Source organism: Halichoerus grypus, chromosome 12, assembly GCF_964656455.1.
Source record: "Halichoerus grypus chromosome 12, mHalGry1.hap1.1, whole genome shotgun sequence".
Lineage (NCBI taxonomy): Eukaryota > Metazoa > Chordata > Mammalia > Carnivora > Phocidae > Halichoerus > Halichoerus grypus.
The window spans coordinates 54,488,187-54,504,754 of record NC_135723.1 but is presented as its reverse complement, the minus strand read 5'-3'; the positions used below and the strand labels follow the sequence as shown (position 1 = coordinate 54,504,754).

General features: G+C 44.0%; 1 protein-coding gene across 3 annotated transcripts in view; it reads left to right on the top strand.

Annotated features, from left to right (window-relative positions):
- The window catches only part of RAPGEF5 (Rap guanine nucleotide exchange factor 5), a 225,194-nt gene that overhangs the window by 147,511 nt on the left and 61,115 nt on the right, over nt 1–16,568 (top strand). For 2 of the 3 annotated variants that reach the window (XM_078059361.1, XM_078059363.1), the window contains 2 exons: nt 10,536–10,654; nt 11,107–11,195. In XM_078059361.1, coding sequence (XP_077915487.1) covers nt 10,536–10,654; nt 11,107–11,195 — 208 coding nt within the window. The remainder of the gene's footprint in view (nt 1–10,535; nt 10,655–11,106; nt 11,196–16,568) is intronic. The other variant, XM_078059362.1, reaches the window with a different exon arrangement.

The following is a 16,568-nucleotide window of genomic DNA, read 5'->3' as shown; positions in this document are numbered from 1 at the left end:
GTGCTTTCTTGCCTGCCACCTCCAAAGGGGACCTGGCCAGGGGGAGCTAGACATCAGAGTGTAGGAGGAGAGGAAGGTCAGGTGTTTGTGGTTCTCACCTCTGTCCTACTCCTTCCTGCAGTTCTGAGCAGGACCACACCCCTCTGTGAGGGCAGATCCTCCCTGGGAGCCCCTCACTTACCTCTCCAGCTCCCACTGGGATCTAGCACTCACTCTTGTCCTCTTGCCCTTCAAGCCCCAGGGTGGATGAAATCTCCCTCGAGGCTGGTTATGTCACCACTTTTTGGTTAATTTCCTCCAAGCTACCGGCACTTCTGTAAGTAGTCCCTTCATTAAATACTTCCAGAACTCTAGCTGAGTGTGCCTTTCTCTTTTTTTTTTCCCCAGAATAGTCAATCAGGCTAATACAGCATATTGCAATATACTTGGGATAAGAAGATATTGACTTTATATTTCAAGATATTTCAGTCTCTTCCCATTTCTTCTGCTCTTATTCAGTAGGTTTACTCGCTGAAATTGGCGGATCAAAGTCCTAGGCTTGCCCTAATATTAGGATTCTTCGACAGCTTGTTTTATAGCATAATAATTACTAGAGGCAATGAAATTTAATAAATACGGTTCTTCTCTAGCATCCAGAGCTTTCCATCCAGACATGTTTACCGGTTTCCTGTGGGAGTTTAGTCACATTTTTATACCCGTGGAAGTCAGACTGTACCTAGATTTTGTGAGTTTGGGGATGATGAATCCTATTAGTTCCATTTAGGCTTTAGATTGAGTTATTAATCTTAATATGTGTGGGATTGAAAAAAGGAACGAATTATCATTATTTAAATATTCTTTCTGCCTAGAGTAGCTTCTGCCAAGATGTAATTGTCAGGTCAGCACTCTGGTCCTGTAAATCCAAGCCACCACTCACCTTGACACACATCTGCTTACTTAATCTTTCTCTTAGTGTATTCTGTTAATCAGCTCTGTCTTGCCAGCAATATTCTTTTGACCTTTTTTTTTTTATTCTGTTTACTTTTTTTCCAAGAGAAAAAAGAATCATGAGATACATTGTCAGCAAATTCTATGAAGGTTGTTTTCAGATAAAATTGTTTTTGGCTGGGGAGATTTTTTTTTCAGATAAGTATTTTAATTTTGCTGTACCCACATTTACGGTACAAGAATAGATGTGGGCATTGGTGGTTTGGTTTTCTAAGCTCTATGTGAATTTCCGTAGTACAAGATGAGAAGAGATACTGCTAAATCACGTGCATCTCTCCTATTTAGGAGAGCCTATATTTTGGGCTTCTGTGAGAAAAGTGAAGTCAAAACAGCTGAATTTTTGTAGAATCGTAATGCTGGAAAAGATACCAGGATCATCTTGCCTGGCCCCTACTCTCCCTGAAGAACCATCTTCCCTTCTTCCATAATATTATTGACAGGCTCTGCCCCAGCTCCAGGGAGAGCTCATCCCACCTCTGTTGTTAATACTTCCTTAAATTGAAACACAATCAGCCTCTTTTATCTAGCCACCCTTTAATGGTAGGTCACCTTTCTAGAACATCATGAGTAATCCCGGGGCTCTTTCTCCCACAGGAAGGGTAGGGTAGCTCAGAGAATGGAAATTACCTACCAAGGTTTCATTCTCCCAAGCTTTTCTTTCTTAGACATTTCAGCTGCATGAACTGTACCTCACAGGGCATGTTTCTCAGAACCCCTTGTGGCTCCTTGGTGTAGGGCCCCGTGTACCCCAGTCAGCAAACTTCTGTGCCCACAGGCTTATCACAGCCCAGTTTTGGTTTGGTTTGGGTTTTTCTTTTTATTCTTTCTTTTTTTTCTTTTCTGAGGTAAAATGCACATTTTAGAGTGTATAATTCAGTATCTGCCCAAGGCAGCTAATGCACTGGAAGTCCCACCAACCTTAACCTGCATGTCTCTGTGTACCCATGTTGTGTGGGCACAGGTGCCCAGAGTCTCACTCTTCTGATCCCTGCCATGTTTAACTCTATTCCGGCTAGCACTTCATTTTTCCTTTGCTGGTTCTTGAGCTCTGCCCTTGCCTGAGCTGGTTTAGTTGTGGTCTTGATACTATGCTCAGCCCTTTTCAACCCTCTTCTCTTTTCAGTCCCTTGATGGCTTTTCCAAATCACATGGGCCATCTAGAACTGAAAACTGGCTGTCCTAGTAGTTTTGAGCCTCACCATGACTTAGACACGCCTGTTATCTGACCCCCAAGCAGATTGGCCTGCTTTGGCTAGCAGCACCAGGGTAAACCAAGTCTAGAATGTACATTATTGACCATCTTTAGGGCAACATCTGTGGTTCTGGTTAAGAGCTCTCTTGTTGAGACTGTCTGGGTTCAGCTTTACCACACCCTCGCCCTGTGATCTTTCTTGGCTAAATTACTTTATCAAAATGGGGTTTTAATAGTATTTACCTGATAGAATTGTTGTTAATGATAAGATAATGGATGTGCAGCTCTTAGCTTTGCCTGATGTATGGTAAACCCTCAATAAATGCTTGTTGTTGTACGTTTATCTGCGTGGGTCTTGGCTTGGTCCCTTCCTTATCACCCTTCCTAGTGGATCTGTTTGTTGCATATGGCAGTGCTCTTTCCTTATTTCTTGAGTTGTGGTTACCTCCGTCCCCATGATACTAGCTTCCATTGGTCCAGTCATTAATAATTGCATGATTTTTATACTTCGCAAAATATCGATAATGTATTCTCTTAGATAGGGGCCAAGTCTTGGAGCTACCTTGCAGTGATTTTTACATCAACCACCCTCAGGCCAAGACCCTGAACTAGAACAGGTCATTTTGATCCGATCTGTAACCCCTTGCCTATATTTATCCTTGTCCAGTTGGATGAGCATGCCAGCTCTTCTTTTCAGTTTACCTGATCTGAGTGCCTCACCCAAATTGATGGTCAAGATGCAGAACTGCACAAGCCAGTGTCATCCACCACCAGAGTAATTTGATGACCCTCCCTTAGGAAGAGCACCTCTCAGCAAAATGTCCCCTATATCAGCACCATCAGACTTCACAACTTGAAATGGATTCTTCGAGATTTCAGGTGTTGTTCTCTAAGCCTCCACTCTAAAATACGCTTTTATCCTTTCATCTTTTGGTTCATTTATTCATGCAGTGTTCTTTGAGTGTCTGTGAAGTGTTAAGACCTCATTGGGAATTCAAAGTTGAAGATTTGGTACCTGCCCCCAGGTAAGCTTTTGCTTTGTGCTTCTCCAAGTGCTGAGTCACAAGGAGTCACGTGGTACCATGGGGTCACAGAGAAGGGCCAGCCAAATCAGACTGGAGGCAAAGGGAGGGGTGTTCTTGGAGGCAGCAATTCTTGAAGTGAACTTTGTGGAACGAGAAAAGGTTAGACCAAGAAGGTCATGAGATGAAAGGAGTCATAACAAGCTATTGGCTCCAGGTCTTAGTCCATTTAGGCTGCCTTCACAGAACACCACAGAATGAGTGGCTTATAAATGACACTGATTTATTTGTCACAGTTGTGGAGGCTAGACGTCCAAGATCAAGGTGCTGGCAGATCCAGCGTCTGATGAGAGATTGCTTTCTGGTTCATAGACCACCATCATTTTATTGTGTCCTCACGAGGTAGGAGAGGTGAGGGAACTTTCTGGGGGCTCTTCCATAAGGGCACCAGTCCCATTCATGAGGGCTCCACCTTTATGACCTAATCACCTCCCAAAGGTCCCACCTCCAGACACCATCACACTAGGGATCATGTTTCAACCTAGGAATTTCTGGAGGGGGGCACATTCAGTCTATAGCAAATGCTTTCTCATAAGTAAGTTAGCATCTTCAGGTACTGTTTTCATAAACTTGAGGGAAAACAGCTTTGCAACTTGTGCAACTTGTGAACACCATGGCATCAAGCTAGGTGATTCTTTGTGTTCTCCATTTGAAGGGTTCTCTGGTGCTGCCTACTTCAGACGGGTTTGATGATGGAGCACGAGGCCATGTGAGGTTGCTGAAAATCCCAGTTGGGGCTGAGCAGGAGAGGGAGAGTAGGGGGTACAAAATACACATCTTGCCCAGTTCACAGTTTAGCCCACAGTTCAATCTGTTCATGTCACCCCCTTTTTATATGCCCTAGACTGAGGGACAATACCATTTAGTGAATGCCTTCCTAGTGCTGTGTTAGTTACGTGGCTTCTTATATATTAGTTATATGGGACCTTGGTTTGGTAGATGGAATAAATAATTATAACATGCAAGTTCAAAACACAATTAGCTCTTATGATGAGCATTGTAATAGGAAAGTGACTAAGTGAAGGGTGAGGGAAGCCTCACAGTGAGAATAACCTTTGAACCTTGCAACATGGCATTCTGCCTTTTAGAGGCAATTCACTCCCTCTCTTGCTTGTTCATTAATTTGTAAGTACAGCAAACCTTTATCAAGTGAATATCATGTACCCTGAGCTGTGTGTTAGAAAGAGAAATAGAAGTCACAGTCCCTGCCCTCAAGATGTCATCATTTAATGGAGAAGACGGAGAACAAATGAATAGAGATCACTGTGATGGGCATCATGACCGGGTTCTTTGGGCATCTTGTCTGGTTGGAGGCTGTTAGGGGCAGGACTTGCAAAGAAGTTTTCTTAGATGAGATGATAAGTAAAAGTTCCATCGTATGGAATGGTTTGCATTTCTTGGTGTTCGTAGACTTGAGTGAGACTGAGGACTCTGGACTCTGCCTAGAAAAATGTGCTTACACATAAAAATTTTAGATACTTTCAGAGGGTTCTCTGAGTCCCTAAATCCCATCCATGAACCCCCAGTTAAGCGCTTTTGTAAGAGTTCATGCTCATAAAGCAGCAGAGACACGATGCCGTAGAGAATATCAATGGATGCTTTATGTGAGTATTTGAGAGAGGAATATTTTCCATTATCTGTGATAATGGAAAAATCAAGCAAGTAGTTGTGACAATTCCAGCAGGCCTGAGAAATCCCTTAGTAATCACTTTTTCTTGCTAGTGCTGGTGATAAGTGAAAATATAAATACAGTCAGAAACTTGGTTCAGGATAATGCAAGTTAAGACCTGCTAAACTACAAGCATCAATTCTTCACCTTATTTTTAAAAAATCAATAGTTTTATTATTTACTAGGTATTTTCATCCTAAAAATAAATGTCTTTCATGTGAATAAATGAAAGAAAAAAAGGTTGATTTAGAAGTAAAAAAAGCTGATCATGATCACTGAAGTTAATCTAAAGTAAGTCAAAGGCACTGGTTCTATAACTCATTCAGAATTGACAGGCAAGATAGCAGTATAGCCAGAAAGAGGAAATAAATCAGAGCTACCTGCCCAAAGAATGGAACAAAGATGAGGAGCAGGGACAACTTGAAAACCCTCCTTTGTTTTCATGATCCTGATGGGTTCTGTTCAGTGGTCCTATAATTCTGTGATCCATCAGCCTTCCCTGTTGGCATTTATTACACACACACACACACACACACGTACGCACCATTTTAGCTGAGGACACCTGTTCGCTTTTGCATTTCCCCTCCTTCCCCACCTCTGCATTTATCCCTAATCACATCCCATAGGCAAAGCTGTGAAGACCCCATCTGGCCCAGTTGTTGGAGTTTCTCATTCTTCCCACCATCCCTTCAGGAGAGCAGGGAAAGAACTGGTTTTTGCAGATCTGGAGGCTCATGCGTGTTTTGGGAAGAGATGGGAATTTTCACTGAACATGTACAAAGCAGGGCTGAACACCACAAGTAAAGGCATGAGGGCATGTGGTGCCTTCTGGGAACACACCCTGTGCCCCTCGTCACCTCCCATATCATTGTCACACCTGCAGAAGCCCCTTCTCTCCTGAGGCCTGTGCTTCCTGCTCAGGTCATCTTTCCTTCCCTCCAGATGTTCTTCTACTTGTCTCAGTAGCTTTATTATCTATCTCCTACTTTACCATACTTCGAGCCCTGTTCCCTGCAGTCACTTTCAGGAACATTCCTTTGTATGACTCTTTCATCGCCCAGACAAGGAAATGCTGTTTTGTTTTGTTTTTTTAATCCTTGCCTCCAGTGACCACCATCTCCGCACCACTCCATACCTCTGGCCAGGCAGCGTCCTCTAACTCTTGTCAATGTCCTCTAGCCAGAGGCCACCAGGGACACACCTGTAGGTGGACAAGCTGGGTTTGTTGCCTGTTGCTGAGGGGGAGACCTCACACTATGGGGAGCCATGGGGCAGATCAGAATGAGAGGGTGCTAGGCGAAAGGACCCATAGGACTTGGGTTTGTGTCCAGTGATGTGGGGGTGGGTTTAAAGAAGCAGGGCTTTGCTGTCAGGAAATGGGGTAACTCCCACTGGATATCTTGAGGCTTACCTACAGGGAAGACAGACTAGAGCAAAACTGAAGTGGTAATTGGGAAAGAAGCAGCAGTCACTCGTTATCTGGGCTTTTGGGTATTTTCTGGCTTGGCCAATGTGCGTGCTTTGTCTGTGTTCAGGTGTGATTACCGTGTGGCCATGTGTTTATCTTGTTCCATCACAGTCACAGATTGGCCTTGTCTGATGTCAGTTTTCCGCACAGTCACTGATGCTCACAGGAGAAGCCCCAGCCTAGCTGTGAGTGCCAGGCCAGCTCCTGAATATCGGGGCTGCTCTTGTCTTTCTCAGTCTTCACCACTCTGAACTGCTCCACTTCACGTATTTGCCTCCTGATCAAAGCTTCCACCTGCTTCCTCGTCCACCCCCTGCCTGCTCCCTTAGCTCCTGTGGGGACTTAGCCTCAGCCGTTCCGTGTTTTCTCAGTTTATCAATGCCTTTCTTGGCTCACTGCTCTCCCTAGCCAGGCAGAAACTATGTGGTGATGAGCTGCGTTCATGGTATGCTGATAACCACCCAGAAGCCCTGCCCTTGTCACCTCCTGTTGTTTCCTTTGCCAGCCCCTTCCTCTGGGTGGGCCCCATCATTCACTGTTCCCCTCTAAGGTTTGTGAGCCCTTCAGCAGAAAGGCATATAACCATCAACATGTGTTTCTACCCTCAGCAGTCCACAAAGCTGCCTAGCAATGCTCTTTTTCATAACTTGTTTATCCCTCTTATATCCCTGGAAGCCATGTGTCCACCAACTTCACCCTGAACCCTCTCCTTCCAGAAGGTAGTCTCAATTCCCCCTCTTCTAAGAAGATAGAAGCCACCTCATATGCTCTACTGTGGCTTCCTTATTTTCCATACTTTATTTTTTTTCTAAGTCTCCACCCATCCTCCTTTCCTTGAACCTCTCTGAGGGAAAGAAATATTCATCCTTTCTTAGCCTGCCCCCTCCACTGTGTTCCTGATCTTGTCCCCTCTTCTCAGCATCTGCCTTCCCCAGCCCCACAGCCTCTGTAGTGTGGCCCTTTCCTTTCACAATGCAGTTCCAGGAAGTGAGCTTCTCTTTGGACTCCCTCCTCATTCAGTTGCACCTTAGCCCTTCTCTTCTCACTCCCGGACCAAAGTGATCTCGTCATCGATTTTTCTTAGACGTAGTCTTTGTAAACTGTACGGCATCAGACCAGCGTTTTCCTTGAATCTCTTGAGACCATGCTCTCCAGATTCTCCTGGCTCATCTTGGTTTTACTTCTTCATCATCTCAAGACTGACCCTCTACCTATTCCCCAGCTTTCTGTGGGTTTTTTCCTTCCCCTATTCCCATCTTTATAGTTCCCTTTCTCTCCTATTCCCTCTTAACAATCTCAACCACTCCCAGAACTTGAATAATTCACAAATTTGTCTCTGCCCTTGACCTCTGTTGGAGGCCTAGTTCATTATTTCTAACTGCCTGCTAAGTATCTATAGCATGATATATTATTGGTCCTAAAACATCACTTGCCTGAAACTAGATTCATCAGTCTCACCAGAACCAGGGTCTGTATAGTTTTTGTCCCCTTTCACGGCATTCCCATTCTCTGTCACTTACAGCTGTCTTGACTATCAAATCCCATGCGTTCTACCTTTGCATTGTCTCTCGCATTTGACCTCATCTTAGGGTGCTTGCCAAGTTACAGTTACGTTGTTAGGGAGCCTATTAACTTGTTAGTTAGGGGCAAGGGACTTGTCTTACTCATCTCTGCTTGTTCCTCTGTATCCAGCACAGTGCCATACCCATAAGACACCATCACTGTTTGTTGAGTGAATGACTATAAATTAAGCATTTTAATGCTTTACTTGCCCTTCATGAACTATTTGTGATTGAACAATTTTCCATCATTAGACCTCTAAATACTTTTATTCTTCAAGCAAGCACCAGAACAAAGTTTCCTACTCAGAACCTCAACCATGGTACTTCTGCTCTTTTTCAGGAAGAGCAATTAGGTAAGCATGCATGGGTCATGAGGCATTCATATTCCCTTCCTTTTTGAAAGCCAGATAGGATACCTAGGATTATTATGTTTTCATGGCAATTTTAGATAACTTACATCTCCCTTTATACATTGATTTTTCTGCTTTCTCTTTTCTTTATTTTTTAACAGGTTTTCAAAATGGAAACTATCACTATGACATAAGATGCTATTGATAGTACATCAATATGATTCAGCTGTTTCCCTGCCCAGCAGAGTGTGGCTGCTCTCTGCATAGCCCTGTAATACATATTAGTTACACTGACGTTAGCGAAGCCCTTCCCATCCATATGTATGTGCGTGGCCCTTGGAAGTTAATAATGCCATATATCACGTGCATGTAGAATGTAAAATGTACTTCACAATGACAGCAGGCTCATAGAAAATGAATATTGTCTTATGATGAGAGGAAAACCAGGGAAAGATTTTTGTCCTTTCAAATCCACTGTTGAGTGAATTATTTGTTTCTGTGTCTCAGTATCCCAAACCCACATTCTGCCTTTTTTTTTTTTTTTTTTGGGTCAATATATGCCCCTCTCTCTAGCCACCTTATTTCACTTCAACTACATGGATAACAACAGAACCCCTTTGGAGAAATGAAAGATAGCAATTACACATTGGTATTCATGTTACAGGAGTCACGCTGCCGTCCTCAGGGAGTTGAACAATGAATATCCAACATTAATTGCCACAGTAACTGAGCGTCTGACCTTGCTGAAATGTAATACACCCATTTTACATAGTAAAATTATTTGCCACTAAAAGATTTTTTAAATTATCATAAAATTATATTGCTGTTTAGAGTTACCAATAATTTTTATTTTTGTCTCTACATTTTCTTGGGAATCAGGACATCAGCAGTTGCAATCACAATTTTATCACTGATTTGGTTGACAATTATGGCAAGATTAGTGCCTTTGTATTCTTAGGAAGGGTGAATAAAATGCATTGCCATCCCTGGTAGATCTATAGAACTGATTAATGTACAGTGGACATAGTACATTTTACCCATTGGAGAGAAAAATATTCTTTTTTTTTTTTTCTTTAATGCTTGCTCCTAATTATAGGTTGGATTTTCTGCCAGTGGCAGAAACATGCTAGGAACTCTAGGGCATGTTTCCCTTTTGAAAGAAGTGATATCATTTTTCAGGTGAAGCCTACCTACTATCAACTTTTCTTGCTTTCATCTTTTGCTCAAATCCTCAGAAATACAGAAGCTAGCTTTTCTTACGTGGATTTTACAGTTCTTTTTTCCTGGGCTACCTCACCCTTCCCGGGTGTCACACACTGGGATAATTTCACACTATATATATACTCTGGAAGTGTTCATCACTCAGGGCCGGCCTCCACACTGCTGGGTCAGCATTGAGCCGGACTCCGACAGAGCCTAGTCAGCGGGCCACGGTGGCTCTGGGCTGTGGAAGCTGTGTGTGCAGAAATGAATGATTGTTCAGCCTTCTCTCCTTTTTAAAAGGGACTGAGGTGAAGAAAGTCAGTGCACTCACCCGTGACATGCGAATTTCAGCCTAGATGAGATTCTAACTAGAGATCCATTTTTGCTGTATTCCAGCAAAACTAGCACAGGATAAATTTGAAGGCCATCTTACGTCTGGGGGGAGAAAATGAACCGAGTGATAGAATGGGTAATTTTTTGCCCACCTTTTAAAGTAGGGCTGTGAGGTAAATGAGTATGTGTCTACCCTAACTACTTAATATAGCTTGCTCATTGTTTTAGTGTTTAAGTCGTTTATGACTTTCCAGTTTTAAGCATTGACAAGATAAAAGAGAATACATATGCAATTAGTATGTTGTGTCTTTTGAAACTTTGAACTTCGGATTTCTTACTTCAGATCATTCAGGTAGTTTTAAAAGCGAGCTCTCTGAATCCTAGCCCCACTTTATTTATTTTCTCCCATTTCCTTTACAGTACTTATGTCTCCCTAATACTTGTCTGTGTCTGTAGAATTTGAGCCGGGACACTCGACCATTAGGGGGAGATTCTTGCCCGGACTCCTCATTTTTTTCAGGATCTTTAAAGAAATCCTGGTGGAAAGCAACTTGAGAAAACGCAGCTTCAGTTTAGCCCCTGCTTGGGGGTCGGGGTTTGTTTGTTTTTGTTTTTGTTTGCCGGTTTGTTTAATGTTCTCTCCCCTTTTCGTCCCATCCATCACGGCCCTCCCCTCCGCCCGCCGAAAGCAGGATGATGAGGTGAGGACGGTTCAGGTGAAGGAGCAAGAGCACAACGTCCTGGTGCTGAAGAGGGTGCAGTGCTGTGGGCCGGCCCCCCCGGCCGGCAGCGCCGACAGTGATTGGAGGTGAGTTCGCACGGAGGCTCGCGCTCCTCTTTCCTCGGCCCTGCCTGCCTCCCCTTCTCTCGCTCCATCTCACTCGCTCCCGCTGCCTCCCGTCCCTCCCTCCCCCTCTTCTCCCCGCCTCTCGCCTCTCGCGCGTCCTAGCTGCCTGCAGAGCTCTTGGCAGCCAGATGGACTCAGTTCCCGGCGAAAGGACAGAGATGGCAAGATCTTTTAGCTCTTAGGGGATGCCTTTGTTAGTGGCCGTTCACAATGGGCAGCTCCCGGCTGAGGGTCTTTGACCCTCAGCTAGAGAGGAAGGAGTCCGCAACGCTCTCCGACCGAGAGCTGCCCTTGCCTACCTTCGATGTGCCTTATTTCAAGTACATTGATGAGGAGGATGAGGACGATGAATGGAGCAGCCGCTCGCAGTCTTCCACCGAGGATGACTCGGTGGACTCTCTGCTCTCTGACAGATACGTGGTCGTGTCCGGGACCCCCGAGAAGATTTTGGAGCACCTTTTGAATGACTTGCACCTGGAAGAAGTCCAGGACAAAGAAACAGGTAAGGCACGGGGGCGGGGGGGGGGGGGCGGGGGGTGTCTCCAGCTTCCAGACCCACAGCTGCGCCTGCCCTTGTCAGCAGGGGCAAGACTCCCGCTGTAGCCGAAACCAGCATGGGCAGAAATAGCATCTGCTTTGTGCGCCTCCCCCCTTGGCCTCGTGCTGTTTTGTTTCAATCCAGTAAATGGACACATGTAGATCCAAGCAGCTGCCTGGGAAGTCGCTGTACAAAGAAAACGATGGGAAGGCAGATGTTCTTGTGTCTTTGGCAATTTTTACGAAATCTCACCTAAAGGCAGTTGGCAAGAGGCTAGCATTTTAATAGCCAGTGTTCATTGGGAAGAAATACAAGGGACGAGCATTCACCTGGCCTGTGGGAAGCACTGAGCTGAGGGGAATAGCCTCCCTGCAGAAATGCCAACAATTAATGCAACTACTCAGCAACTGGAAGCTTAGCAGCAACTTCTGCCTTTTTCCAGGTGGTTTACAAACTGCTCAGAGCAAGCCTTGCTGTGCAGAATATCCTACTCATAGCTTTGCAGACTAGAAACTGTAACTCACTGAAGTCTTAGTGATCAGACTTCTTGTTCTTTCTATCTAATCTGGGAGCAAAATACCCATTTAGCTTTGTCACCCTTGCACTTTGGGAAACAGTACCATTGCATGTACAAAACAACCTAACCATGCTTCCTTTATCACCAAAGGGCGAGTACTTACTTCTCCAGAATTCGTAATTTGTTCCAGCGTGGAACAATTATTGCAATGAATAGGCCTCTGGCTGTAGCCTGGATTCTGTAACTTGATCTCCTGACTAAAAGGCACTGTTTGCTGTTATCAGAGCACCTGTGTTTGTAGGTTGAATTCCTGCAGAGTAACACCTTAGGTTTTTCCCCTTGTTGGAAAGATTGTGAAATGACTGTGTAGGTGGGAGCAAATTTCCTTGGGTCCCAGTAGTTTTTTGTCTGAACCTAATTGATGTCTGATTCTAAAAAGCATTATGAAGGACGTGAAGAGAAACAAAGTTGTGTGAAATATGTAAATGGATTAAAAAAAAGAAAAGGAAAATGACCCAATCCCGTATCCTACAGTAATGTTATACTTTGATATCAAAAATCAAATAGATACTTTATTTTGCATATGTTTGGGGTGGTGGAAACCAGTAGCTGTCATTTATACACAGGCTAAAAGAAAAACATTCTCATGGCATTTGCTGGGTTGTTTTTGTATGTCTGTTGGTTAATATTTTGTGCATTTGAGCACTGTTCCATGTTCTGCTTCATCAGATATAATCATCATGGAACCGGGAATAATTTTCCACGTACTGATTACCAGACTGCTCTACACAGGTGGTTTGGACTAGATTACAGGCAAATAATCTGCCGCAAAGAGGAGACCTTTCAATGTGGATAGATGTTTCAGGGGTTTGAATGCTTGCTTCTTCTTAACAGCACCACAGTTCTGGTCTGTAATGTCAGACTCTGTGTCTAGGTCATGTGAGTGGGTGTAAAAATTATGAACGCCAGTATTAGGCCTAACTTGATTTCTTTTTTCTTTCTTTCTAATTGTCAGTGGTTTTTTGAGAAAGATGGCCTAGGTGCCCATAACACGTTCCCACTGTCCAACACTGGGAATGAGAAATCTCCCAGATTACTAAGTATGCCCGGAGTTGCCTGCTGCTGGAAACGGTGTTGTGCATGGTGTCTAGTGACTGTTACACCACGCCTGGGATCAGATGTGTCACTCTAGCCCCGTGCTCAGCAAAGCAAAGAGGACCAGAGCTCAGTGGTTTGCCCTCGGCAAAGCAGGAAGAGGCCTCTCGGGGTCAGCCTCTCGTCGTTCCTACTCATTTCCTCAGAGTTTTCAGAGGACGCATGATACTTCAGATTTTTGTAGTGATACTTGAAAGAAAGCATGGTAGCAACTTTTCCTGTGATTAACAGAGAACTTTATGAAAATGAAAAGTCAAACTTAGAGATTGATGTGTATGCAATAGGGGGCCTAAGTGAAGTCCCATGCGGTTCTTCAAAACGTCACATTCCAGCACTTGGAGAAAATACAACAGAAAAGCCACCATGTGGTTTTTTGTTGCTACAATGAAAAGAAGTATCATATATGTAAAAATAAAATAAATTCCATGGGCAACTTGAAGAAAAGAGGTGATTAGTTTGTTCTAGCTTGAATACTAAATGAATCACATATTTAAAGGAATTGAGGCCCCTTGTTACCAACAGAGGTGAATTCGCGTTCTTTATTTTGGTCAGGCTGGCAACCCTCATTATAAAAGGCCTATGTGAGCAAGAGCCTAATAGCATCGTATAAACATATGGAAGACAGATGGAGGAAAATGAGAAGGGGCTGCAATAAAAGTATACAGCAGCGTTTTTATGTTCTCGAGCACCCCTTTTAGAGAGAGAGCCATCTGGGGCCGGCTGGAGCCATCTGGTGGTCGTCCACATGGCCCCGATGGCAGTGAGGAGGAAAGGGTACATGGGAGCACATAAGTGCTCCCCTAGACCAGGATGAGCCTGTTCTGGATTGTTACATTCCTGTGCCCACCAGAGGCTGGGGGAAATAATGGTGCCAGAGATGTGAGTCACTTCCCATCTCTTTCCCACAAAAGTCACTTAGTTGTGAAAATGGAAGTACAAGGCCCGACAGAAGAGACCTTCTGCACTCACAGAGGAGCAGTTGAAGTGATTACTAATTGATATGGACGTGCAAGTGGAAAAAACATTGACTTAATTGAATGCAATAGGAAGGAGAATGCCAGAGCTATTGACATGATGTAATCCTGTTGCTACCTGAATCGAGAAAACAACAATTCATATGGTAGTCTATTACCAGGTCAAACTGGGTTTTAAAAGCAATAATATTAGAGATGCTTAAAAGCAACCTACTAATGATTTTCCCAAGTGATTAGATTCACACAACGAATGCCCCGTGTGTTTTCATCATCCCCTGTATGCGTACTTTTCCTCCCTTGTAGGACCAGGCTCAAGGAGTCTTTCCAGAACAGCTGTAGAATGAATGCATGAATGAATGCATGCATGCATGAATGAATGAATGAATGAGTGATTCTTCATTGTTTCAAATGAAAAAGCTATTTGAGTCTGGCCACTGGATATCTACTTATGAACATGGAAAGTGATTGAAGCCCCTTTCAAAGATGACCTTTTCTGTCAAGGTTCAGATCCTGGCTTATACCTTTGGAATGGTAGAGAAAAATCAAGCAGCTCTTTCATCTTCCCAGTATAGGGGAGACATCGCTGAGCACTCCCAGCCCAGGAGAACTACAAAGCAGGCAAGGAGAAAGAAAAACAAGGAGTTGTGAGTAGAGGAGCTAGAGGGAAGGAAGAGCAAGCTCCCCCCAGCCAGCCCTGGTCTGCGGGGTCTGCAGGGGTTCATCCTCCTATTTAACTCTTCCCACTCCCTGGAAAGGATAGAGTATGTTTTGTTTAGGACTGCTGTTGTTGGGAATAATGACTTCTGGTTCAAAGCAGGAGGAAAATTATGTATTGGATGGATTACATAGAGAAAAACCTTCTTATTGATTTTTCTCCCTGAATCTGCATTATGACAGGTCCACCTTAGGGAGAACACAAGAGAAACACATTTGCTGGCCTCTTTTTTTTTTTTTCCCCATTTTCTTATTCTTCATTCATCCTTTTGAAGCAAATGTGCTTAAGGTTATGTGTTTTTAAGAAAAAACAAGCGAGCAGAGAATAGGATAGTAGGAACAGGAAAGCCAACCAGCTCATGCTTATTAAGCTTGACCTGCTTTCTTCGAGGTGTGGCTGGTTTGGTAACTCAGGAGGCTGTCATTCAGCATACCCTGTGGAGGGTACTCAGGGTGGAAGCGCCTCTTTGGTCACGTGTTACTGGTCGGCTTCCAGCAGCACTGCGTAGGGCGAGCAGATCATTGAGAAACTGAGTCGTTTTCCTTTGTAAGGAGGCAAAAACCTCCGTGAAAGTGCCTGTCTTAGATCATAGGGGTGTCTCACTCGATCGATAGAGTCCAGAGGCTAATCTCCATTGCCAGCTTGCTGGTGGCCTTTTTAGAGCAGTGCTCTGACGGAACCTTGAGGAAAGGAGGACAGGCACCGATTTTTATGAACTTCTGTGTCTTCTTCCCAGCCAGCACCAAGCCTGTCCTAAGTGCTCGATGCGTGTTTCTTGTGAAGAAAAATTAAGGCTTTTTTCCTGGTCATTGGAAAGATAGAAGGCAACTTAGATGATCTTCCTCCTTGATCTCCTTACCTTTTAGGATTTCTGGAAAGATGTTTGGCGTTTCTGTTCCAGGCTTCCTCTTCAGGTGGCAAAGACCTCGATGACCATGTAGCAGCATAGCTTGTGCAGGGCCAAACATCGTTGAGGCTAGACACAGAAAATTTTTAGATGGTGGTAAATCTCTCCATGATTTTGCACAATTAAGATGCACCTAAAGTTATCTTGTATTTATCTTTTGTTTTTATTTTTGTAATGTCACGTAACAAATAGACCAGTGGATCTTATGTATGGCTGCACATTAGGGGCGCATGGGGCACTTTTTAAAAATTCCAATACCTCGGTCCCACCCCAGAGGTTCTGATTGAGTTGACCTGAGATGGGACCTAAGCTTTATGGACTTTAAGAGCTCCCCAACTGATGCTCATATGCAGCCAGATGTGAGAGCAGAACATTGACCTTGTCTCTTCCACCACTCCCAACTTTTTAAGATTTATTCCGAGTTTCTAATAGTTACAAATATATACCTGCCTCGGAGAGTTAGGGGCATCATTTCCCCTTTTCTCCACCTCCCCTCCATCCCCCTCCTCCTCTCCAGGGCTTTATGTCCACTGGTCAGCCTCATGTCCACTGGTCCCTGCCTCTGCAGCCTGAGAAGTTCAAAATTTACAAGCTTGCACTGCTGGTCCACCCACTGAAATAATTTTGGAAAAAAGGAAACAATCAGAGGAGACAGAGGTACTGGACACACAGCTGTTGAATTTCTCAACTCTTGGAAAGAGGAGGTGATGATATATAGTGAACAAAACCCATTTGGATTTTTGCCAGGGTTCTGTCACACCATAGAAATCCCTGGGTGGCCCTTGAGTCTCACAGCCAAGATGCCTACTTCTGCAAGAAATCGTGCTTTAAGAAAGGAGAAAATGCACATAGCAGAGGAGAAAGGGTACTAAAATGAGATTCTGAGGTCTTGGGTCCCAGATCTGGGCTCTATTAATAAACCAGCCTGAGACCTTAAGCAAGTCATACAAAAAATCTTTGAGATGTCTTTCATCACTAAAACACCTTGATTCAAAGGGATCTACATCAGTCTCTTTCCAAATGTCACAGAACTGTGGAATTCTAGATCTGGAGGAGAGACCCTAGAATT